Genomic DNA, 23,131 nt, shown 5'->3' with positions numbered 1-23,131 from the left:
CTCATGGGGGAACACTAGACCAGGAGATAGGGAAGTGCGTTTATGGCGCAAGACTGCAAGAAGCAGCAGAAAGATTGTTTTATGCTCAGAGAGCTACTGCTAGTGGTGCGTTCAGGCCCAATAGAGAGAAGGATGAGCTGACATACGCCATCGAGACTATTGAACATGGTGGCCGAACTAGAGGCAAAGGAAGTGTCTCGTGGGAGCATGGATTCTCTCAGGACAGACCTTCCTACAGAAGTCGCCAGAGAAAGAAGGAAGAAGAGGCACAGCGGCTCCAGAGGTTGGAGGAAGCGGTGCGTGAAGCACAGGAGCGGGAAAAAAACCTTGAAGCGAGAATGCATGAGGAAATCAGAAGGCAAGTGCAAATAGCAATGAGTGCAAGCAAGCAGGCATCAGAGCCAGGAATCAATATTAGCTAATCTGTTCAGTTAAAAAGCAGCTGTGCTTCCACGGAGATACCAAATCAAGGGGACACAGGACTGCGCTTCCCTGTGGATGATGTCACTGAACCTTGTACAACGTGTGAGCTACACATTCCGAAGGAGAATTCCACAATCAAGGTGGCTATCGGTCTTGTTAATCCTATCGACCGAACCAAGACACCAAGGATTTATGGGAATATAATCCAAGAAGGATATGCTACCATCTCGGTAGATAAAGCTGAAAAAGGTTTTAGTGATTTGCCTCTTGACATTCCTAGAGGTGATGGCGAGAAGACTCTAGGAGAAGCGGAGAAGACATTCATTCTATGGCGCAAGCGCTACATCATCATTCCAGGGATGTCGGCTCCACCTCCTCCTGAACTACCTCACCATAGGTACGTGCGGATGAAAACACTACATCATTAATTTGTATTGGCTTAAATAATTAACAATCTGCTCATAATAATATGTCATTCCTTTTTTTGTAGCAGATCCACCCCCAACCTAAATCCAATTATTCAATCGCCAGATTATCATAGTGCTCTGTACGATGACATTGTGTTGGAAGACGAGGCTGCATCCACACCATCTCCAAGGAGGTCTCCAACGCCGCAGCCGCCACCTCCAAGGAGGTCTCCAACGCCGCTGCCAACACCTCCAAGGAGGTCTCCAACGCCTCCCCCGCCCCCGCCTACCAAGAAGCCTAGCAAGAGGCCAGCCCCTCAAACAAAGAACCAGTCCCCGCCTGCAAAGAAAGCCACCATGAAATTAAGGGCTATTCCCAAAATAATATCTGAAGAGAAGGAAGAAGGAACTGATGCATATAAAAAAGACATGTCTAGATTCTATGACAAACTTAAAATGAATCAAGAAGCAAGGAGAAACCCGGAGAAACCGTACTTCTTCGTAGCTCCAAATATTCTAAGAAAAAAGGTGACTTCTTACCAGCAACAACAGCGGGAATCTCATAAGCCATCCAAATCAACGTTATCAGACTATGACCGCACTCTCACCAAGTCAATTGAGGCGGCACAGAAAAAGAAGCGGGCAGGGAAAGGAGTTGCCCAACTCGGACAATAAGCGCACCAATCAATCCCCCCGCTAGTTGTTGGTAATGAATATGGTTCGAATTTAGGATTAATGCATCAGGCAAACATACCTCCGGATGTCAATTTGGATCACCTTGGTGAATTTCTTGATGAGACTGGTCTCGACCTTTACCAGATGTTTGGTGATGGAAACATTGAGAGTGCGGCGGAGGTTGATATTTGGAAGAAAAAATTTGTACTATGCCAGAGTCTATACAACCCTCAAGCCTTATCTGATCTGGGGACGCAAATGTACCTGCTAAACAAGTGGTACATGCAGGCGTCTACCAGTGGAGACTTCTACGTTGGTGTCAGAATTAGAGACGAACATTGGTTCCGTGGCGATGATGTTATGTATGTTGACTTTGCAGAATTTCATCAACTATGCCACCTGACCTCTCTGGACAAAGTTATCATTAGCTGCTATTGCTTGTAAGTAATAATTCTTTCGATCTATTATTAAACTTATCATATATGTGTATATGCATATAAATTATCCTAACAAGTACTATATATATGTAGATTTACAATGACAGAGCTCAGAAAGGAAGGCTGCAATGAAATTGGTTTTGTTGATCCCCATATAGTATTCAAAGACCCAATTACTCCAAAGACTAATTAGAAGTCTGAGTCAGAGAGTAACCTCATGAACTTCTTAGTGAACCAACGCCACAAGAAGGATATACTCTTTTCCTATAACTTCAAGTGAGTGTTAATCATGTCGATCATATCCTTAATGGCTCATATATTGATTCTAGTTAATTAATGAGTGTTATGCGTTATGTCCTATAAACACATGCAGCAATCACTGGATATTGATGGACATCGATCTGGTGAAAAGTCACTTGATAATCTATGACTCGATGAGAAAACCACAACAAGACTACCAAGATATGATAGATATTATCCAGAGGTAATTTCGGGATCTCTAGCAACTATATATACACACAAACATGATGATTAACTATATCTGATGACGTGGTAAATTTTTTATTGAGCAGTGTTTGGAAAACCTTTATTGAGAATCAACACATGGAAAAATGCAAAGCGCCACTGAATGTAATCCCTTTGAAAGTAAGTCCCCTGAATCGCATCATCTTTATTAATTAAACATATAGCTTTCACCGGATCACCAGATTGGATGACAAATCTTTTTCTCGTAAAGTGGTGTCTGAGGCAGGAACAGGGGAACAACTACTGTGGTTACTATGTTTGCAAGTTTATCAAGGTGCTCTCCCAAAGAACTCCTACAGAGAGACTCAAAGTACGTTAAAAATACACTATATATTTATTTAATTATTATTATTGATTGTGTTACTATGTCTTTATATATATATACATATATTAATTTATTTTCCTTTAATTCAAACCTGTAGACTCGATGGTTGGAGGAAAAGGTCATACGGCAAGACCAAATCAAAGCAATTCAAGAGTCTATAGCCGGATTTTTTAATGAGCAGGTCATCGATTCCAAGGGCAAGTTCTACTTCGACCCAACACTGCCATTGAAGCCAAGCTAGAGGATGAGAGAAAACTTGTTATGTCACAACAACTATAATGCAATCTTTTGTAATATATGCACATGAAATAATATAATATAAAATACACATATGCATGCATGCATGTAAATATATATATATATGATGCATGCATGCATATATATATATATACATATATATATATATATACATATATATATATATACATATATATATATATACATATATATATATATATATATATATATTTATGCTTGAATCGTGTGATTTAATACGTTCATTGTGCTTGAACCAAAACATACTATATGCGCATATAAATGTATAATTAGCAGCGTACAATACGACTTCGAAAACCTATTTTGAAAAGAAAACAAAAAAATGAAAAGAAAAGAAAAAAGAAAAAAACCTTTAGTCCTGGTTCGTATTACCAACCGGGACTAAAGGTGCCGGCCATCGTGGCATGTCAGGAGGCACCTTTAGTCCCGGTTGGTGTTACCCACCAGGACTAAAGGTCCTCCTTTAGTCCCGGTTCCTGACCCAGGACTAAAGGACCCCCCTTTAGTCCCGGATGCTTGCTCCCGGGTGGGGAACCGGGACTAGAGGGGGTTCCCCACCGAGAGTAAAGCTCGGTTCTCTACCAGTGATATATATATATATATATATATATATATATATATATATATATATATATATAACCCATGTATCTCGGCTTGATATGATTTTTCAAGTACTATGACTGTGCTGCTAGATCTATTGCCGCTTCATACATAAGATTGCTTTGCTTTCTTAGTAATCATCACATTGCACGCCACTCACCAAACTATGCTTATGATAGGGTGTCAAGTATATGTATGACTATTTCTGCACAACTTGTGAACTATGAGCCTCAGGTAATGCCTAATTCAATAGGCTGCCTGTCAAGGTGAATGCGAGCTTAGTCTATTCTTGATCAAAATTGGATCACACCTACTGTATATGGTTTAAAGCAATTCTGAGCTAATGTGTTTGTTACAACTTTTAAATTTTAACCACTAATTAATGGTATAAAGCAGTACGCCTAGCATGACCTGTTGGCCTGTTGATCATGTTGGTTACACTTTGTCATATCTGTGATATTTTTCTTTATTCATGTGTTTCAATTGCAGGAGATGTTCACAGGCAGCGGCGGATCCACAGGGGGGGCTGAGGGGGCTCCAGCCCCCCTAATTTCTTGATTTTAAGCCTAATTACTGTAGCAAAAGCTTGATTTCACCATTAAATCTTCCTGCAAATCAACATCTCCATTGTTTTAGCCCCCCCTTATCCCGCATCGTGCATCCGCCACTGTTCACAGGGGCTATGTAGATTTTCCAAACTCATGTGATGGATCTTGTCCCTAATGTTCTGATCAAGAGTGTTGCCATGGCTGCAAGGCTATAGTTTCTTATAGTCCATGTCCACGATTCAAGATAAAAATATTGTTTGGCCCTCCCCTTAATGAAGCACGTGCTATGCACGATTTCGAAAAAAAAAAATTGTTTGGCCCATCCACTGTGAGAATGGTCTGGTTGCAAGACCAACTCGAAATGCACAAGCTCCACTGGTACAGGAGAGCCCCTACTCCATCAGAGTTCTGGATACCACTTGCTGCTTGGTTCACTGTTGGCCTAGTTGGTCTTTGGACATTTTTTCACTTCTTTTCATTGTGGCGGCGAAAGATCAGTTTAAGCTGGATGAAAATAATTGCCAGATCGAAGAGGAAGAATTTTGAAAGAAACCATGAGGTTCCTACTGCTGAACATGTTTGGAACACAGAATCTTTGATTCGTGCAAAAGGGATGAAGTGCTATGTATGCTTGGAATCTATCTCACCTGCTCAGCCCCTTGGGCAGATGATGACTTCAGAAAATATGGTTCACCGTTGCAATGTTTGTGGTGCGGCTGCACACATAATATGCTCTTCGAATTCTCAGAAAGACTGCAAATGCATCTCAATGTTCGGGTCCAAACATGTGGTCCATCTATGGACTGTACTCTGGGCAGATGTAGCCAACCAATCCGAAGAAGGTCAATACTGTTGTTACTGTGAGGAGATATGCAGTGAATCTTTTCTGGGAGGTCCTCCCATATACTGCTGCATGTGGTGCCAAAGATTGGTGCATGCTGAGTGCCAGTCGGCCATGGCTACTGAAACAGGTGACATTTGTGACCTTGGTCCCTACAGGCGCCTTATTCTGTCGCCACTTTTTGTCCAGGCCATTAGCAAACCTGGTGGCATCTTGAGTTCTATAACTCATGGAGCAAATGAGTTTGCATCCACTGTGCGGGGGCGTTTAAACCGAACTAAAAAGGAGAAACATCACAACAGACTTCCATCTGACAGTAATGATGATTCATCAAGTGATACCACATTGAACTCAAACCAGAGGGCTGGGGAATTAAAAGCAACTGGGGGCAGTGCTCAAAGGAGTCCTGAGAATGAGCATTATAGCAGTGAGAGTGATGGTAGAGAACTCATATCAGAGCCCAGAAGGCTTGGCAACAATGAGACTGGTGAAGTTAAACTTAAGTACGCATTGTCTGAATTGCCTGCTGATTCCAGACCTCTTTTAGTTTTTATCAACAAGAGAAGTGGAGCTCAGCGTGGAGATCTTCTCAAGCACAAGCTACATTTTCTTTTGAATCCGGTGCAGGTCATGATACTTCTCACACTAAACTTACTTAAAGTCAAGTCACTTCTCATCTAGTCAACTTGTCATGGTACCCATCAATTTTGTAGAATATGCCCATTGCATTACGAGTTGAGTTCATGCATTTACTTAAACTCATCCATGTGATGCTGGATCACTTCATATTATGTAAGGAAATCATCATAATCAATCTTATCTCATGTTTCTAGCGCCATCCACACTTAAAAAAAACATTTTCTCTGTGATAATCAGTAGTTAGTAGTAACCGCATGGTCACTCAAGAGGAGTGCTTAAGCCTAGATTTTTTTTGGACGTTAGGTAATTCAGTTAGTATAATATAGTGCATCTACAGTGAGATACAACAGTGTAAAAATTGAACCCTTTGAAGAAGCAGCACCATTTGCCTACATCTGGTGCTGTTGGTGTTGGATCATGTGTAAGAGACTTATTTTCCATCCTACTAGAAACATAGGCACACAGTTGAACAGAAGCTGTCAATGTGCTTGAAAATTTGAAGGCTAGTGTTCTGTTTTTGGTTCCGAGTTGGGCCTCTAGGCTGTGGTCTTTCTGCGGGTAGTGGTCTTTCACTAGCTGATGTGTTTTTGGTCCAATCTGTCTTGTAAGGTCATGGAGTACGGGGCTGTGGTCTTTCTGCAGGTAGGGGGTCTTTCACTAGTTCATGTGTTTTTGGTCTGACCTGGCTTGTAAGGTCATGGAGTACGATCGTGTAGACCCTGTCGAAGGGGGTTTGCCTGTAATCCTTTTGTGTTTTATTCTTCTAATATGATTCGGCAAAGCTTGCAACCTTTAAAAAAAGTGTTCTTTTTCATATATATTTCAGCACCCCCACCTTAGCAAATGCTTTTCAGATATTTATGATTTCTGTGTTTCTAATGTTCCATATTATTCATCTAGGTTTTTGAATTGAGTTCTTCACAAGGGCCAGAAACAAGATTATTTTTGTTCAGAAAGGTACCGCATTTCAGAATACTTGTGTGTGGTGGCGATGGTACTGTTGGTTGGGTTCTTGACGTGATAGATAAGCAAAATTATGAATCACCTCCACCTATTGCAATTCTTCCAGCTGGCACTGGCAATGATCTTTCGAGAGTTTTATCATGGGGAGGTGGCCTAGGTGCTGTTGAGAAGCAAGGTGGCCTCTGCACAGTTTTACATGACATAGAGCATGCAGCAGTCACTATCCTGGATAGATGGAAGGTGACAGTAGAAGATAAGGAATCAAAGAATGTGCTTCTAGTAAAGTACATGAACAACTATCTAGGTAGGTACATAGAAACTTAATTTATCGGCACCCCTTGTTGAATAACCTTAGTTTACTATGGTGACAGGTATCGGTTGTGATGCAAAAGTCGCCCTTGACATTCATAATCTCCGTGAAGAAAGTCCTGAGAAATTCTACAGTCAGGTAATGTTTGTATCCATCATAAGCAATATACAGTAGTTGGCCCTTGATTTTAATGTTTAGCTTCTTTACAAATTTGTACTTGTGAAATAGTCCCTTTTCGCATTTATTGTTCAAGAAACAAAGGTAGTACAGCTGGATGTTACTGGAAATGTAGTGTTTATTTCGATGTTATCTGCTGTAAGTTGGGCTTGTGGATGCTTGCAGCTCAACATTGATTATGTAAATTGGTCAGTCAGGGCAAAATTGAGTCAAAATTAGTCTTCCAGCGTCCCTTCAGTGCCTATACTCATAGATACTTTTTATCTTTATTCAATTCTGGACTTTACTATTACCATCTATTCTATATGCTTTTCCATCACCATGCGTGCATGTTTTCCCTCTTTGCATAGCACCTCCACACCTTAGTTTGAGCTGTGTTTGACATAGAGTTGGATATGATGTGGTCTGCATGGTGCCATGGTGGTACACATCATGAATTCATACCTTGAGTTAGTTCTATATTAACAATGCAGAAGTGGGTAATTTAGAAGCATATATAGGAGGACTTTGGATATTTTTTTAATGACAGGTAGGTCATTTTGGTGTATATCTATGAGCTTGCTTTTGGTTATTTTTAACAACGTCAAAAGTGGGCAACTTAGATGCAAATTTAGGGAGTAGTTCAGATCATCTTTCATAATGACATAGGTGAGTAATTTAGACAAATATTTAGGGGATTTACTTTAGGTTATTTTTCATAATGGCAGATTTGGTAATTTTGATATAGATTTAGGGGTTTACTTTTAAACTATTTTTCATAATGGGCAAAGCTGACAATATTTTATAGAAAACAGAATAGTCACTGATGATTAGAGTTTACTGAATTGATGGCTGAATGTTTTTGTTTCACGTGAGAAGAATTCATATGGTTTAGCATGTCTTGTGATGACTAATGTGGAGGCTTTACCGAGTCTTTAATTCCTAATACTAAGATGGATCTTATGTTTCTTTCTTGGGTTTCATCAGTTCTTAAATAAGGTGCTATATGCGAGGGAAGGAGCCAAGAGCATCATTGACAGGGCGTTTGTGGACTTACCATGGCAAGTTCGGTTAGAAGTTGATGGCACTGAGATTGAGATACCAAGGGTTGTGTCAGAGTGAATTGTGATTATTACATATAGACCACCTGCCGGTTGTACTAAACTGACTATGGATCCTTCAGGACTCAGAAGGTGTGCTTGTTGCAAACATCCCGAGCTACATGGGAGGGGTTGACCTGTGGCAAAATGAGGGTGAGAATCCTGAAAATTTTGATCCACAGTCAATCCATGACAAGATGCTCGAAGTGGTTAGCATTACAGGAGCATGGCATCTGGGAACACTCCAGGTAAGTGATCATCATAGTTCAGAAACCTTTGAAGGACGAAGTAAATGGTGGAGACTTAAAGAAAGAATTAATAAACTGCATCTAGGTTGGACTTTCTCGGGCACGGAGGATCGCACAAGGTCAGTCGATCAAGATACAAATGTTTGCTCCTTTCCCTGTTCAAGTGGATGGCGAACCTTGGGTCCAGCAGCCCTGCACGCTTAAGATATCCCATCACGAACAGGTTTATAGTCTGATCTTACTCTTGCATGTGCTTGGCATCATGCAAATCACTTATAAGGTGAATTGATGATTGATTGACAGAGTGTTGTTGGTTTCCTTACTCTTGTTTTCTTTTCATTGTACTCAGGCTTTTATGTTGAGGAGGGCAATTGAAGAGCCACTTGGTCATGCTGCTGCTATGATCACCGACGTGCTCGAGCATGCCGAATCCAGCCGTGTAATCACTGCTTCGCAGAAGAAATCCCTCCTCCAAGAAATGGCTCTACGGCTGTCATGAAGCAAACGCCGATCGTTCGGACGTCGCAGAAGAATAGTTTCCTGTGCTGTGCCCTTGCTTGCACTGCGGAGAGGTTCCTATTGGCAGCGATGATTATTAGGAGGATCTGTGATCCCAACAGGAGCGCTCGATCATGTTTGTCGCAGCAGATACAGCCCGGGGGACGTGTACAGAGAGTTTCTGGTTATGTTCACATTTTGAAAATAGCAAGGCAATGTTGTGTACAGGTATGTGTGCTGTGTAGAGCTCGGGTATGCCCCCTGCCTTGTTCTGTGCAAATCTAGTTACGCCTGCCATTCTGTGTTCGGTTGGCTGTATGGATTTTGGGGGCTGTGTTGTGTCGCTGCCACTTGGGGTGGTGCCCCACATGTAAATGAGATGGGCTTGAATGCTTGGTTGTAATGAAGTTGTACAAATAAGTGGCACATCAAAGTGAATAGTGCTGTGTAGAGCTATAATCATGTCTGGTCTAGATAGGTTTGACTAGCTCCCATCCAAATAGGCCCGCAGTGCCTATATATAAGGTTTATAAGGAGGACATTTTTGTCCAATACCAACTATCCTATAAGGCTCCAAAAAAAAACAACTATCCTATAAGGCTCTCCAACTCATTTTAATAGAGCTTGCTAATAGAAGAGATGGAAATATTAAATGGGTAATGTAATTTAGATAATAGGACCTAGCGGCAAATAGCGAACTCTGAAATTTAAAGAAAACACACCGTCGATTTAATAAAAACATATAAAGATTATTGGCCCGGAACCTTTGCGGCTTTACCCGCCGGCTCTGCCTTTCCCCCCGCATACTACTCTCTCTCTCTCTTGCGGACTTGTGGTTCTCCCTAGTCCCGTGCTGCTCGAGTGCGCTGTCTCCGTCTCTAGTGGCGACGACTGGGCGACCGCCGCCGCCGCCGCCCTACGCGAGGTGCCCAGATCTCCATTTTCGGGCCCTTCGCCGGTGACGAGCACCCACCAGGTTCGCCCACCCCTTCTCTTCCGTTCCTGCATGTCGAAACCGAGCACCCAAACCCTAGCTTGTTTGTATTTGGAACTGATCTGATCCGATTACGAGTGTAGTATATATGTCTTGTGCCTACAAATTTCGTTTTTTATATTTTTTGCAAAAAACTATTGGTTGTACATGTGTACACCCATGTCCTTCACTGGGTCCGCCACTGGTTAAGAGACAGGGATTCTGTTAGTGATCATACCTCTGTGTGCGATTCTAGCTGTCGGTAGTGCCGCTGAGGTGGGAATGCCCTCGTTACATGTGGTCGTTTCAGACAAACGGTTTTCATGGTCTTTTTATGCCATGAAATGAAATTCCAAGTGGACTAAATAAGGAGGAATGATCGTTACTGAATTCCGTGTTCCCTAAGAAAAGTATCGAAATACTGGTAGAATTCAGTGTAAGATCATGCTTGGTCACGTGTATGCTCATTCTATATGCATGTATAGCTTGGGCATGCTAAATATTTTCCTTCCAAGTTATTTTTCTATATGCGTAGCAAAGCTTTTATTTCTTTCAACCTTCATGGGTGTACAGTATGGTGGTTTATCATCTACACACGAAACATCCTTGGGAATGCTAAATGTTTTCCTTTTTTAATACATATATAGCTTTTGTAATTCAAATTCTTAGGTTCGATGATTAAAATTAGAAAGTCCTTTATATGCGAATGTTCTGTTTTTGGTGTTTTGATCGAATATGCACCGTAGTGGAGTGCACTGAACTGTCGACATGACATTGGCACTGGAAACTCTCGTGTCCGTTGTACCCTGAAACTAAACATACCGTTCTTGGGAGATGGGATGGGATATTTGACCTCGCCGATGAAGTTGGTGCTACAGTGGAGATGCAGTGGCATAGGCATTGGCAGAGGAACATTTGTGGATATAAATGGTCACGATGTGTTGCTCATCTCTCTGGTGAAGTTTGTGCAAGAGTTGTTGACTGTGGTTACATTGATGGGCACAGGCAAACTTGGTGATCTACTACCTATTCTGACTATTGTTTTGGGCACCAGGCCTCTTGTTGATGGGTTGATGGCAATTGAGGGTGTGCAGGAAGTCACCAGTTGTTGGGGGTAAATAGGGTCGACTCGTGGTTCTAGTCCATGAGGTAAATAAGCCAAGCTGTTTTCAGACAGCGGTGATTGAAATCAGATGTAGTATCGTTGGAAGATCAGTGGTTCGGATTTTGTAGTTCTTTTTTGCAGTACCATGCTGTGGGTGCGAGTGTAGGTGTGGGTGTGACTGGAAGTGAGGAACCACAGGATGGCAGGAAGGGAAAACTCGTGGTGTTACTGTATGAGACTTGATAGTAGTGAATTGATCTGTAGCATGTTGACCAAACTGCTTATTGCTCATTTTGTTTTATTTTTACTTTTAGTTGTAGAATTGTGAAGGGCGGGCCTGGTGCAAGCGGTAGAGTCTTACCGCCTGTGACCGGAAGGTCCCGGGTTCGAGTCGAGGTCTTCTCGCATTGCACAAGCGAGGGTAAGGGTTGCCACTGACACCCTTCCCCAGACCCCGCACAGAGCGGGAGCTCTTTGCACTGGGTACGCCCTTTTGTAGAATTGTAACATTCACTTAAGGGGCATTAAAGGACTTTCTATTGGTTTTCCTTCTCTATGTAGCCAAAATAATTTGCATGTCATAGGCAGTTCCATAGTTGAATAGTTCTTGGATGTTCATTTAATTGTATGTTTTGTCTTTTTGGCAGGATAATATGTTGTTCACGCATGAGACAAATGCTGACCAGTTTGATCTTCTTTCTTATGGTAATCTAAGGGGACTAGAGGCTAGTAGAAATTCCGAGGAATCCAATTTTGGAAATGACTTAAAGGATGGTTCTTCAGTTTCTTCTGAGAACTTCAGCTCCTCTTGTCTGCCTGGCGAGAACTATCAATCTGCCACAATAGATCATGAAAAACGACCTCTTTCTGATGTCAAGCCATGCCAAGTTGCTTGCAAACGTCCAAAGCAAACAGATCACCATACCTGGTTATATTCCTTTGAGGAAGACCCTTTGACCAGTGAAGTGGGGATATCTTCTCCAGGTTTTGTACTCTCATTTCCTTCTGTGTTCAGTGCTCTAAATAATAATAATTAATCCAGAAGATATCTAGCTGCAATTTTTTTTTCTTTCAGCTTTAGCTGATGGATTGGTTGAGACCAAACAACCAAATGACATTCCTGCAATTAATGGTGCCACAACCTGCGGTGGTAGTTCAGACATCCCTTGCCTTAATCATGATCAATCAGTTTTAGTGGAAAGCTTAGATGTACCTGATTGGGCGACTTCTTTCCCTGGTTATTTTGAAGACTGTGGGCCAGTTGCTACATATAACCATGTTGATGACATCGGTTCGCCTGTTCATGAGTACCTCCCTAGAAAGGGTGTGCCAATTGGACCTGAGCACCAGGCTGACATTCCAGAATGGAAGGCCCGAATCTCTATGATTGTACCTGGTGCTTCTGAGTTTTGTGCTGATCTGGATTGTAGTTCTGCTTCCACTTCAGAGTCTGTTCCCAGAGGTGATGACTATGTAAGTGACAAGTGGATCAGGTACTGTGTTGTTCCAATGACGAGCTGCTCATCTCTTGTTGACTGGTCTGGAGACAACAAAATAGATTGTAACTGCAGTGATGAGGGTTCTATGAGGTGTTCCAGACAGCATATTATTGAAGCAAGGGATAGCCTCAAAATGAGCTTGGGACAGGACAAGTTTTGTGAGTTAGGTCTTTGTGAAATGGGAGAGGATGTTGCTCAGAGATGGACTGATGAGGAGGAGAAGCTATTCCAAAGAGTTGTTTTCTTAAATCCTGTCTCCTTGGGCAAGAACTTTTGGGATCACCTTCCAGATGCATTTCCTGCTAAAACTAGCCAGGAGCTTTTTAGCTACTATTTTAATGTTTTCATGCTCAGGAAAAGGGCCCAGCAGAACAGGTCAGACGTGTTGCGTGTGGACAGTGATGATGATGAACTGCATGGTGAACCTCTAGTTGAGCGGGAGGAAGGGGATCCTGCAGTTGAGTCCTCTATACATGAACATTTTGTCAGCAATTCTCTGCCCATGGACGATGACCATAAAGAGTTTGAAGGAGCACAGTTTGATGGATCTTTGTGTGAGAAGTCAGTATACAGTGCAGTTGAGTGCAGACATCTACCAAATCAGATGCCTGCGGATTCAAATACGGTGAACACTGCACAAGATGTTTATGACCAAGATAATGGAGCTCAATGTGCAGAGTTTCACATGCCACTGCCAAATGATACTTCAAACAATCTTGGTGATCAAATTGCATCTGTGTAGGAGATGTTGTTTGGACAAGACTCTTTGGCTGTCGACATGTCCAAGACCTTGAACAACAATCAAATGGATAGCCGAGACATATTCAGTTTGAATCTGACATCTACTTCAGATGGGTGCTTGGCATTGAGATGCTGTTTTGGCCATGACTCGGAGCTGTAAATTCAGCCACATCTGGAGATGATAGTTCATGAAGTTGTACATTCTTCAACTACTATGTGTTTTTTGCGGCATTTTGTTAGCACATTGGGAACCCAACTGAGCTTCAATCTGCCCCCCTCCCCCACCACCATTCGTCAGATCAACCTTCTTGTATGTACGTTGTATTTCATTGTTGTATGTTCATTCCAGAAACTGGAATATGTAGATCGTAGAGTTGCCATTATCTGGATTTCCTGATGATTTGGCAGTGGCTTTGCACCTCCCTGGCTGTTGAAGCACGCTATCCTGCGATGGCTTTCATTTGCACCAAATCGTTTCATGCAAATAATGTGCTACCGACAGACATTAATTGAATCTATTTGATCTCGTACGTTTGTCACGATTGCATTCTTTTGTTTTAAAGATGTCCAAAATGCACTAGGGTAAAGGAATGTTGGTGAGATCCATGCGTTGCTTTGTTTGCAATACTAGCACAGCATGGCCCAAAGCCTCAGATGCGTCTCAATCTCTGTTCTTCCATTCCCTATTTTGCGGCATATATATACTTGAGGTAAAGAGTCAGATTTGTCGGTGAGGTGAGGCTATGAGGTGAAGAGTGTATCCCAAGGAAGGATACCTGTTCTGAATGTTTATCTTGCTCACTAACCTGTATTTTAATCTCTTTTAGAAAGCTTGCTCACTAACTAATCAACCATCCCAATAATTACAATCTACAAGCATGTCATAGTGGAGCTACTCTTTAATCCCTTTTCACGAAGGTAATGATACACTGAACAAACAACCAAAAAGGACAGAATAAAGAGAAGCTCGCCAACTTATTTTGCCAATGCCTCCCCATTTTCAGATTTTTACAGGCCACTAACCCTTTGGAGCACAATACTAGTGACGAGGAGCGAAGAGATCTGATTTCTCAACACACACATATTTGTTGCAGATCCGGATCTCTGCAAAAATGGTCTGGCTCGCTTGCTTCAGCTGGAGGTCGAGACATGCATGTGTTCTTTCGATGAGCACAGGTCTGTTACTCTGCTGCAACCATAAATAGGGAGCCCCCTTTCACACCTCTCAAATCTCATAAAATAGTTAGTATTTTTCTTTTTCTGATATCTTATTCTAGACTAGAGATACGTACCATTCTGTGAAAGGCTGCTCATTTCTTCGGGTATTGGTGTTTCTGGCGTGTCTGCCATCCCAAGGAAGTCATCTTGTGCTATGATGCTAGTTCTCCAGGCTCTGCACATTAGCATCATCCAGGGGCATCTCATGCAGCACAATTCTGGAGTATTTGGCGACGAGTTTCTCAAGCTTTTTTTTACTAAATTTGAAAGAAATTGTATTGAAAAGTAATCTCTATGGAGTTAGAGACGCATCAATTTACGTCAAAGGTCCTAAATACATAACCGCTCAAGATATAATCTTACTGCCTTCCGTAGAAATCTTTGATACGATATAGCTAACTTGACAGATCAAGAGAGATTGCAGATATCAAACGGAACTCAGAAGCACGAGTTTCCCAGACGATAATCTGGAGCTGGAAGCTGGCTTCACTACACCAATTACTGTATGTGTCTTCCTTATAAAATAAAAAAAATAAACATAAAGTTTCAGCAGCATCAAACATCAAAATTGTGAAGAAGAAAACATCATCACATGGCGTAGTTCCAAGATGGGATAGTGTCACAAAAGTGATATGTTCATTCCACCCATCATCTGGAATCCATGTCTGCTGAAGATCTTGAATTCTTGCTGCTGGTTGGGTCACTGCAGTTACAAACTAATCTTGTCACCCCGTGGGACTTGCAGCTCCTCACTGAACTTTATACATCAGTCTGCTCAGCAAAGTTTTTTGCTTGCTGCAGCCTCCTTTTCCATTCCCCCCATTTTGTTTCAGTTGGGTGGGTCACAATTCATGCCTTGTGTATTCTTTTGCGTAAATCTTTTTAATTACAATGATGCGCAAATCTTTTGCGTATTCGAGAAAAAAAACAATTCATGCCTTGTGTCAGGTGTTTGTGTCACATAAAAAGAAAGGGAGAAATGAAGAGATGGAAAGGGAGAGGTGAATTGACCTACTTGTTGCTCCAATTTTTGCCTAATTAAACTAAACCACCAGTATCATGAGAATGCATTCCTTGTGTCAGTACGCTGCCACTGCCTACCCGAATGCTAGGTCAGTAAAAAGCTGCAGTAAAGGCTAGAGCGGCAACAAAGCAAAAAATTGAGCAGATTAATATCAACCTTGAAAGCATTCACTGGACTCTATAAACTTAAGAAATGCAATGCTGAGCTAAATTGAAAATCTTTCATTGAATCATCTCAGGTTCAGCAGTTTAAGATCATGAGATGCTTATTACTCTCTGTAAAGAAGCTGAAAAACAAAACAGCAAAAAAGGACTAGTAAAAAGAATGACTTTAGAAAATGTAGGTGAAATTTTGATGAACCCATGAAGACTAGCAATCATGGTTCATCTCACCCAAGCAAGATCATATGTAACTTGAAGCTCCAAAGAATCAATTGAATCTGAATCTGAATCTGTAGTTCTGTAGTCTGTACATACCACATCCATCCTCTCCCAGAAAATCAAGATTCGAAGCAGCCATACTTCAATCCTCAACTCCTGGAGCTGGCAGATTGAGATCAAGAAATCCATCAGAGACCAGAGGCTGCTCATCGTCACCAATGCCATCGTCTTCGACAGCATGTGCGCGCTCATTGAGCTCACCGGCGATCGAGTGTGACCGCTTGTGTCCACCGAGCGCCTGCCCCGAGCCAAACACCCTGAAACAGATGGGGCACTCGAATTTGATCGCCTTGTGCGGCTTTGCCTTCAAGGCCACCACCGCAGTGGGAGCGATGTCAGCGCCGTAGTTCGGGTCCGGCGACGCCGTGCTAAACGAGGAGGCGTTGGTCTCGACGCTTGGCTCCGGTTGGTGGTCGACGACGGCCTTGGCGATGCTGCAGTTACTGTTGATCCGCTTGTGGCTGGCGCGGTGGCCGCCGAGTGCTTGGTACGACTGGAACGCCCTCCCGCACCCAGGGCACTCGTACCGGCCCCGCTTCTCGTCGCCGATGAGGCTGCGATTAGGCTTTGTCTTGTTGATCTTGGTGCCGATGGAGGCGTCGTCGTTGGAGTCGGCGTCGTGGTGGTGGTACTGGTACCGATAGTCTCGCCTCGTGCTGTCCTCTTCCGGCGAGTACTCGGCGCCCGTAGCCGCGGAGCACCGCCGGTGGTCTATGATGTCGCGCGACAGCATGATGAGGCAGAGCGCGACGTCCTCCGGCTCCTTGTCGAAGGCAGGCCGCGGCGACGGCGAAGGGGCCGGCACGCGCATGGAGCGCCGCCTCCGCCTCGGCGGTGGCATCAGGCCGGAAGCCGGCTCCGTCGGGATCATCAGCACAGCGTCCTCCTGCTCCCGACCCCGCTCCAGTTCCAGCTCCACGCCACCGCCTCGCGCACGGTGGCGCTCGCGGTCCACGTCCACCACCGGCGCGCACAGCGAGAGCAGCTCACCGCGGCCACCGCCGTCGCAGTCGTTGAGGCTCGAGAGGCGCCGCGTCTTCTTCGGGTTCTCCCTCAGCCCGTAACCCCCGGCGCTCGGAGGCGTCACGCAATCAAAGCCACGCCGTTGGTGGTGCTCCTCGCCGCCGCCATCGTCACCGTCGTCGTCGTCCAGTGCCGTCTCCACCTCGGCCAGGGAATGCGAGCGCATGTGGCCGCCCAGCGAGCGGCCGCAGGCGAAGCCCTTCCGGCACACCTTGCAGCTGTGCCGAGTGGCGCTGCTACTAAGCACAGCCACATCCCCCATGGTATGCATGGTTGAGGATGGATCGTCGATCAAGGTAAAGAATTAAAGCAGATTAATTTGATCGCATCAGCGGCGGATCAAGATCGATGATCAGCCAAGAAAGCTAGCTGCATACTTTCCAAAAAAAAAATCTAGCTGCAAGTAGCTAGGCAAGGATGGAAGTGGGTGGAAGGGGAGAAGAGGTCAAGTGAAGAAGAAGAGATTGGAGGAGGCCGGGATCCATGAAATGCAGCCCCCGCGCGCGAATGATCGATGAGCTTGCGAGAGGAAGCTGCTGGGTGTGTGTGACGGACGAGCAGCTAAAGTAGCAGTAGATGGGAGGAGGGGAGGAAGGCAGCTGAAGGGAGGGGGAGGAGGAGGTCATGCTGCATATGCGCGGTTGCTTGGGCAGGAGAAATCTCAGCCCGGCATGCAACCAAGCAAGCAAAATTAGCAAACGGACTCCGGAGAGAGAAAACAAATCACCTCAAGTGCTTTTTTTTAAGCCTCTCGTCCAGTACAGCCATAGTATCTTGTTCATGCACCAACGCATATCCACGCTGTCCATACACACCACGAGTATACAACTAGGCCTATAACTACGTACAGATCTGAAGACCGCGTCCTTCTATAGATCACCGGGACCATCACGGCTTCGCAAACGACAGACGTATCGCAATCTCTTCATGGCTCCACGTGATAGAGGCTACAGACGAAAATGGGGAATAAATCCCCGAGGTGAGGCCCCTAGGTGGCTTCTGAGAATCAAACCCAGGATTAGGGACGAAAAGGCCGTATCTCTTACTGTCCTACATTGTTTTTTACATCTGACTCGCTCGAATATGTATTTTCGAACAAATTTAAGATCCGTATTTGCATACAAGGTGGCCTTAGAAAAATCATATCTTCTTTATATGGTGTCGAGTGGAGATATTTTTCTATAAAAGTTGTAGCACTTGCTAATTAATTATTATATAATTTATCGGGTTCATAAACCTGTGGTCCCTAATGGGCCTGCTTCTCAACAAAACGACAGACCGGAAGAGCGACCCGCGTCTCCGACCGGAAGGCCTGGCCAAGGAGGGGACGACGCTCGCTTCCTACTTCGACCTACTTCTCCGACCGGAAGGGACTGGCCAAGGAGGGGACCGCGCTCGCTTCCGACTCTGACCCGCTTCTCTAATCGGAAGGCCTGGCCAAGGAGGGGCAACGCTCGCTTTCGACTCCGACCCGCTTCTCTGACCGGAAGGCCTAACCAAGGAGGGGCGACACTTGCTTCCGACTCCGACCCGCTTCTCTGACCAGGAATACACCAAACCACTGCTTATGGCTCTTCTCCGACCAGCGCGATCGGAGCCAACTGGGAACGACCGGCCGGGGACGCCCGCTCGGTGAGGACCCAAGAAATCATGCGGAGCAGATAAGGTGAGGCGCTCAAGTCAACCGCAATACCGAGGACCATACCTTGCACACCTGCATGACAGTACTACCAGGCCATGGCAGAAGGGTGCTTTCCAACCGTTCAGACATGTCAGAACACGGACAGTGTTGCAGGCGTCGATATTTGTCCTACAGTATGGTAGGTGTCGACATTTGCCATAGCAGAAGAACACGATGGAGTCTGCCACATGCATCTGGGCATCAACAATATTGTGGGCGTCGACAAACTGTCTTATACCCGACGGCGTGGGCAACAAGATAGGAAACACACATGCTCACTCTCCCACTCTCACTTGTAAGGCCGTCCCCTTCATCTATAAAAGGGGATGCGCTCTCTCCAAAAAACAAAAAAATAGATGAACGGATCATTCTGACTCTCTCTCTCTGCTAGCTTTAGACATTCTGAGCACTCGAACAGCTTCAAGGCTCTAGAACTCTAAAGCTACACAGAGCATATGTTCCAATACTTAGCGCATGTAGGAGCTCCCGTCACTCTCGGCCCTTCGGTCTAGAGTCTGACCGGACCTCTAACACCCCCATCTTATTCCCACTCGTTTGTAACCCCACAGCAAACTTCGAGCACCTGGACTCAGGAATAAAGTCACCGACCGACTCAAACTGGATGTAGGGCACGTTGCCTGAACCAGTATAAACCCTGTGTCATTTGAGTGCTAGGCCACATCCGATCACAACGTACGGCAAAACGATAAATATTTACTTGTTGGTCACTTTTCACACCGACAGTTGGCGCCGTCCGTGGGGAAGACGTCGTATGTTCACGCTTTTGGTCATCGGATGGCCCACCTTTCCGCCATCTCCATCATGGCGGGCTCAAGCGATATGACTCGCTTTGGCTCGCTGGAGTTTCCCACACTCCCACATGTTGGGATGTGGGTTCCTCGCGTCTTTAAGCCGTCCCAGACCTTCCTCTTTGAAAGCCTGGACTTTGTTGCCGACTGGCTTGGCGTGCTTCACCTCCACGAGGAGGCACTTGTGCCTTCAATGGGCGCCAGGACACCCAGTGACCTCAACGGCGAGACACCTATGCTTTGCTTCGAGCCCATGCTGGGCTCAAACCCCATGGTGAGTAACGTGCATATTGTTCTTTACTCGCTATTTAATATCTTCTGCCGACTCTCCGGAGGGACCCCGTTGTCCCCATCGTGACCGCCATGCAGCCGGTTCCCCTATGGCCTCGCGTCCCCCGTGGACGCGTATGCGTGGGGGCTCCGAAAGATGCTGACACCGCCCCCTCTCACATTCGAATTCGTGGGGATGGTGAGCTATGCTCCTGCCTCTTTCCATGACCTCATGGATGATGAGGTTGAAAGCAATGGCTCCAGCATCGACGACGTCGTGGCACCTAGCCACCCTCAGTCCCGGGAGTGTGTTATGGTGGACGCTCCGGGACAGCCACCGGTGGTAGCAGAGTCCCTATAGACTCACACCCCTCTGGACCCTTGTGCAGAGGCCCTCGCGCTTGCGCAGGGGCATGGCGAAGAGTACGACAAAGGTAGCAGAGCCAGCCGCCACCTGCGTCGGCGCGCTCAGCACAGCACGCTGCGCCACGCGCGCGTAACCCGGTGAGCGATGCCTAGGGTCACGCTCGCTAGGTCCAGCGCAACTCATATATGGGGGGAACGATCCCCCTCAATTTGCTCGGCCTGGCTAGAACATCACTGTTGTGGTGATGCTTCTGCACGGCCTTACAGAGCCTATCGACCCCTAGGAGCAAGCGATCCACCAGAACCTCCAAGCGCTAGTGGAAACCATCGCCGTTCATCAGGCGGAGAGCTCCATGTCGTGACACTGACTCGTGGCCTCTCTCCCCCCACCAGAGGCATGGGGCGCACCAGTCAAACTGCTCCATCCGCTCACCACTATAGTCGCTGGGTGTGGAATAGGAGGACACAACTGCACCATGGCCTGACCCAGCTCCTGTTCCACACCGACCACCTATGCGTGAATGGCTCGGGCCGAACTGAGACGCTCGTAGTGTCATCAACAATCAGTGTCAAGCCCAGCGTGATGATGACGCCCATCAAGGGGCGATGAGAGCAGGCAGCATGGGCCCCAGCTGGACCATCGAGGGGAGCGGGGAAACATGCCCCAGGCATGGTCGCCATCTAGACGATCGGAGTCCCAGCCCAGACCGCCTAGGACCATAGGCCTTTGGCTGTCACATCCAGAAGGCGTCGTTTCCACAACGCTTTTGATCGCCTACCAACGTCGCCAAATATACCGGGGAGACAAATCCCGATATATGGCTCGAAGACTTCTGGCTCGCCTACTGAGCTGGAGGAGTGGATGATGACCACTTCATCATTCAATACCTCCCCATCTGCGTGGGGGAGCATGTTCAAGCATGGCTCAAATTCCTCCCACCTAACAGCATCCGCGACTGGGCGGATCTCAAGAGGATCTTCATTGGAAATTTCTAGGGGATGTATGTCCGCCCTCGAAATTCCTAGGACCTCAAGACCTCCCAGCAGGAGCCCAATGAGTCCCTATGGGATTACATTCATAGGTTCTCAAAACTATGCAACTCCCTTCTTGATGTCGTTGACGTGGACATCATTAGCGCATTCCTCTCTGGGACAACCTGTGAGTCCCTGATCCATAAGCTTGGCTGTCTGAAGCCCTGTACCACCTACGACCTTCTCAACGTCGCCACGAACCACGCCTCCAGTGAGGAGACGGTCGAAGCAGTCTTTAGTGGAGGCCAGGACAAGGGCAAGGCCAAGCACGAGGACCAAGACAAGGGCCCCTCCATGCAAAGGGGCAAAAAGAACAAGAAGGATCAGCGTCGACCAGCCAACTCCGCTTTGGTCACTGTGGCCGATTGTGTGGGTAGGCAGCCCCAGTAGGGCCAGCCCGACCACTTTGACAAGCTCATGGAGAGCTCATGCACCAACCATGCCTATCCCCTCAAGCACCTCTACAAGTACTGTGAACTCCTCAAGCGCTTTCTGCGATAGGTCGGTGGACCAAAAGAAGGAAAGGGCAAGGAGACAGCGGCCAAGAAAGGAGGCATGGCGGGCAAGGATGGGGATGGCTTTCCTGACCCCGAGGAATGCCTTATGATCTTCAAGGGATCCAATGCCATATACTCCAAGCGCCAGCACAAAGTGCGCTACAGGGAGGCATGTGTCACTGAAACGACCGTCCTGTCATTCCTTAGCTGGTTAGAATATCTGATCACTTTTGATCAGAGGGACCATCCTTCCCACATCGCTAAACCAGGTCGCTACCTGCTCATCGTCGACCCCATTGTCCGCAAGAAGCACCTCCTCAAGGTGCTGATGGATGGAGGCAGTGGCCTCAACATCCTCTATGTCGACACCCTCGACGCCATGCGTATCCCCCGGTTAGAGCTCCACCCAGTGAGCTCTCCCTTCCATGGCATGATCCTGGGAATGCAGGCATACCCGCTCAGGCAGATCGACCTGCCTATCACGTTTGGCGACTGAGCCAACTTCTGTTCGGAGGTCCTCACCTTCGAGGTGGTGGACTTCCCAGGATCCTACCACGCCATCTTGGGGCGACCATGCTACACCAAGTTTATGGTGATCCCCAACTACACCTACCTCAAGTTGAAGATGCTAGGAACGAATGACATCATCACTGTGGGTAGCACCTTTTCGCACGCCTACACGTGCGACCGTGAGCATTATGAGCACGCCACTACCGTCATCAACTCAGCCGAGCTCCCTTGGCTCGGAGAATCATTGACCCTAGTAGTCCTAGACTGCAACAAGCCAACCTCCTCGACTGCCTTCCGCCCACTCAAGGAGACTAAGGAAGTGGGGATCGACCCCACCGACCCAACCAAGACGGTGCAAATTGGGACCCAGCTCCTGGCCAAATAGGAATGCGAGCTCGCTGACTTTCTATGTGCCAATCGCAATGTCTTCGCATGGAAACCTTCTGACATGCTAGGCATACCACGGGAGGTTGCCGAGCATGCATTGTGCCTTGTCCTAGGCTCAAAGCCCACCAAGCAATGCCTACGTCGCTTTGACGATGAGAGGCGCAGGGCCATAGGCGAGGAGGTTGCCAAACTCCTGGCAACCGGATTCATCAAGGAGGTATTCCACTCCAACTAGCTAGCCAATCCTATTCTTGTTAAAAAGAAGATCGGGGAATGGAGAATGTGCGTTGATTATACTAGCCTCAATAAGGCATGTCCGAAGGACCATTTTCCATTGCCACGGATAGACCAGATAGTCGACTCCACCTCAGGATGTGAAATCCTCTCATTTCTGGATGCCTACTTAGGCTACCACTAGATCATGATGGAAGAGTTTGACCAGCTCGCAACTTCATTCATCACCCCATATGATTCGTATTGCTATATAACCATGCCTTTTGGTCTAAAGAATGCTGGCGCCACCTATCAACAGTGCATGCAGCAATGCTTCACCGACCAAATCAACCCGCTCGACCAGCCTGACCA

At 46.0% G+C, this 23,131-nt stretch overlaps 3 protein-coding genes across 3 annotated transcripts; 2 read left to right on the top strand and 1 right to left on the bottom strand.

The window, feature by feature from the left end:
• The first annotated feature begins 4,550 nt into the window (after positions 1 to 4,550).
• On the top strand, positions 4,551 to 8,972 carry LOC136539609 (diacylglycerol kinase 1-like). The gene is made up of 7 exons (XM_066531567.1): positions 4,551 to 5,684; positions 6,597 to 6,963; positions 7,031 to 7,107; positions 8,113 to 8,232; positions 8,309 to 8,473; positions 8,559 to 8,696; positions 8,823 to 8,972. The coding sequence occupies exons 1-7, from the start codon at positions 4,551 to 4,553 to the stop codon at positions 8,970 to 8,972; spliced, it is 2,151 nt and encodes a 716-aa protein (XP_066387664.1).
• A 792-nt stretch (positions 8,973 to 9,764) lies between these two features.
• Positions 9,765 to 13,811, top strand: LOC136539608 (uncharacterized). Its single transcript, XM_066531565.1, has 3 exons — positions 9,765 to 9,947; positions 11,697 to 12,033; positions 12,125 to 13,811. Exons 2-3 carry the CDS (start codon positions 11,703 to 11,705, stop codon positions 13,288 to 13,290), a joined length of 1,497 nt encoding a protein of 498 aa, XP_066387662.1. The 5' UTR covers positions 9,765 to 9,947; positions 11,697 to 11,702; the 3' UTR covers positions 13,291 to 13,811.
• A 1,927-nt stretch (positions 13,812 to 15,738) lies between these two features.
• Positions 15,739 to 17,551, bottom strand: LOC136539607 (zinc finger protein ZAT9-like). The gene has a single exon (XM_066531564.1). It carries the CDS (start codon positions 17,263 to 17,265, stop codon positions 16,054 to 16,056), a length of 1,212 nt encoding a protein of 403 aa, XP_066387661.1. The 5' UTR covers positions 17,266 to 17,551; the 3' UTR covers positions 15,739 to 16,053.
• Between the last annotated feature and the right edge of the window lie 5,580 nt (positions 17,552 to 23,131).

This window comes from Miscanthus floridulus, chromosome 2 (genome assembly GCF_019320115.1).
Source record: "Miscanthus floridulus cultivar M001 chromosome 2, ASM1932011v1, whole genome shotgun sequence".
Taxonomy (NCBI): Eukaryota; Viridiplantae; Streptophyta; class Magnoliopsida; order Poales; family Poaceae; genus Miscanthus; species Miscanthus floridulus.
This window is presented reverse-complemented; position numbering and strand designations above follow the sequence as displayed.

Excerpts from the sequence above, each read along its gene's own strand:
- LOC136539609 (XM_066531567.1), top strand. The coding sequence starts at position 4,551 with ATGGTCTGGTTGCAAGACCAACTCGAAATGCACAAGCTCCACTGGTAC. Across the intron at positions 5,685-6,596 it reads TTCTTTTGAATCCGGTGCAG|GTTTTTGAATTGAGTTCTTC; the intron begins GTCATGATACTT and ends TTATTCATCTAG. Across the intron at positions 8,697-8,822 it reads AGATATCCCATCACGAACAG|GCTTTTATGTTGAGGAGGGC; the intron begins GTTTATAGTCTG and ends CATTGTACTCAG.
- LOC136539608 (XM_066531565.1), top strand. The coding sequence starts at position 11,703 with ATGTTGTTCACGCATGAGACAAATGCTGACCAGTTTGATCTTCTTTCT. Across the intron at positions 12,034-12,124 it reads AGTGGGGATATCTTCTCCAG|CTTTAGCTGATGGATTGGTT; the intron begins GTTTTGTACTCT and ends TTTTTCTTTCAG.
- LOC136539607 (XM_066531564.1), bottom strand. The coding sequence starts at position 17,265 with ATGCATACCATGGGGGATGTGGCTGTGCTTAGTAGCAGCGCCACTCGG.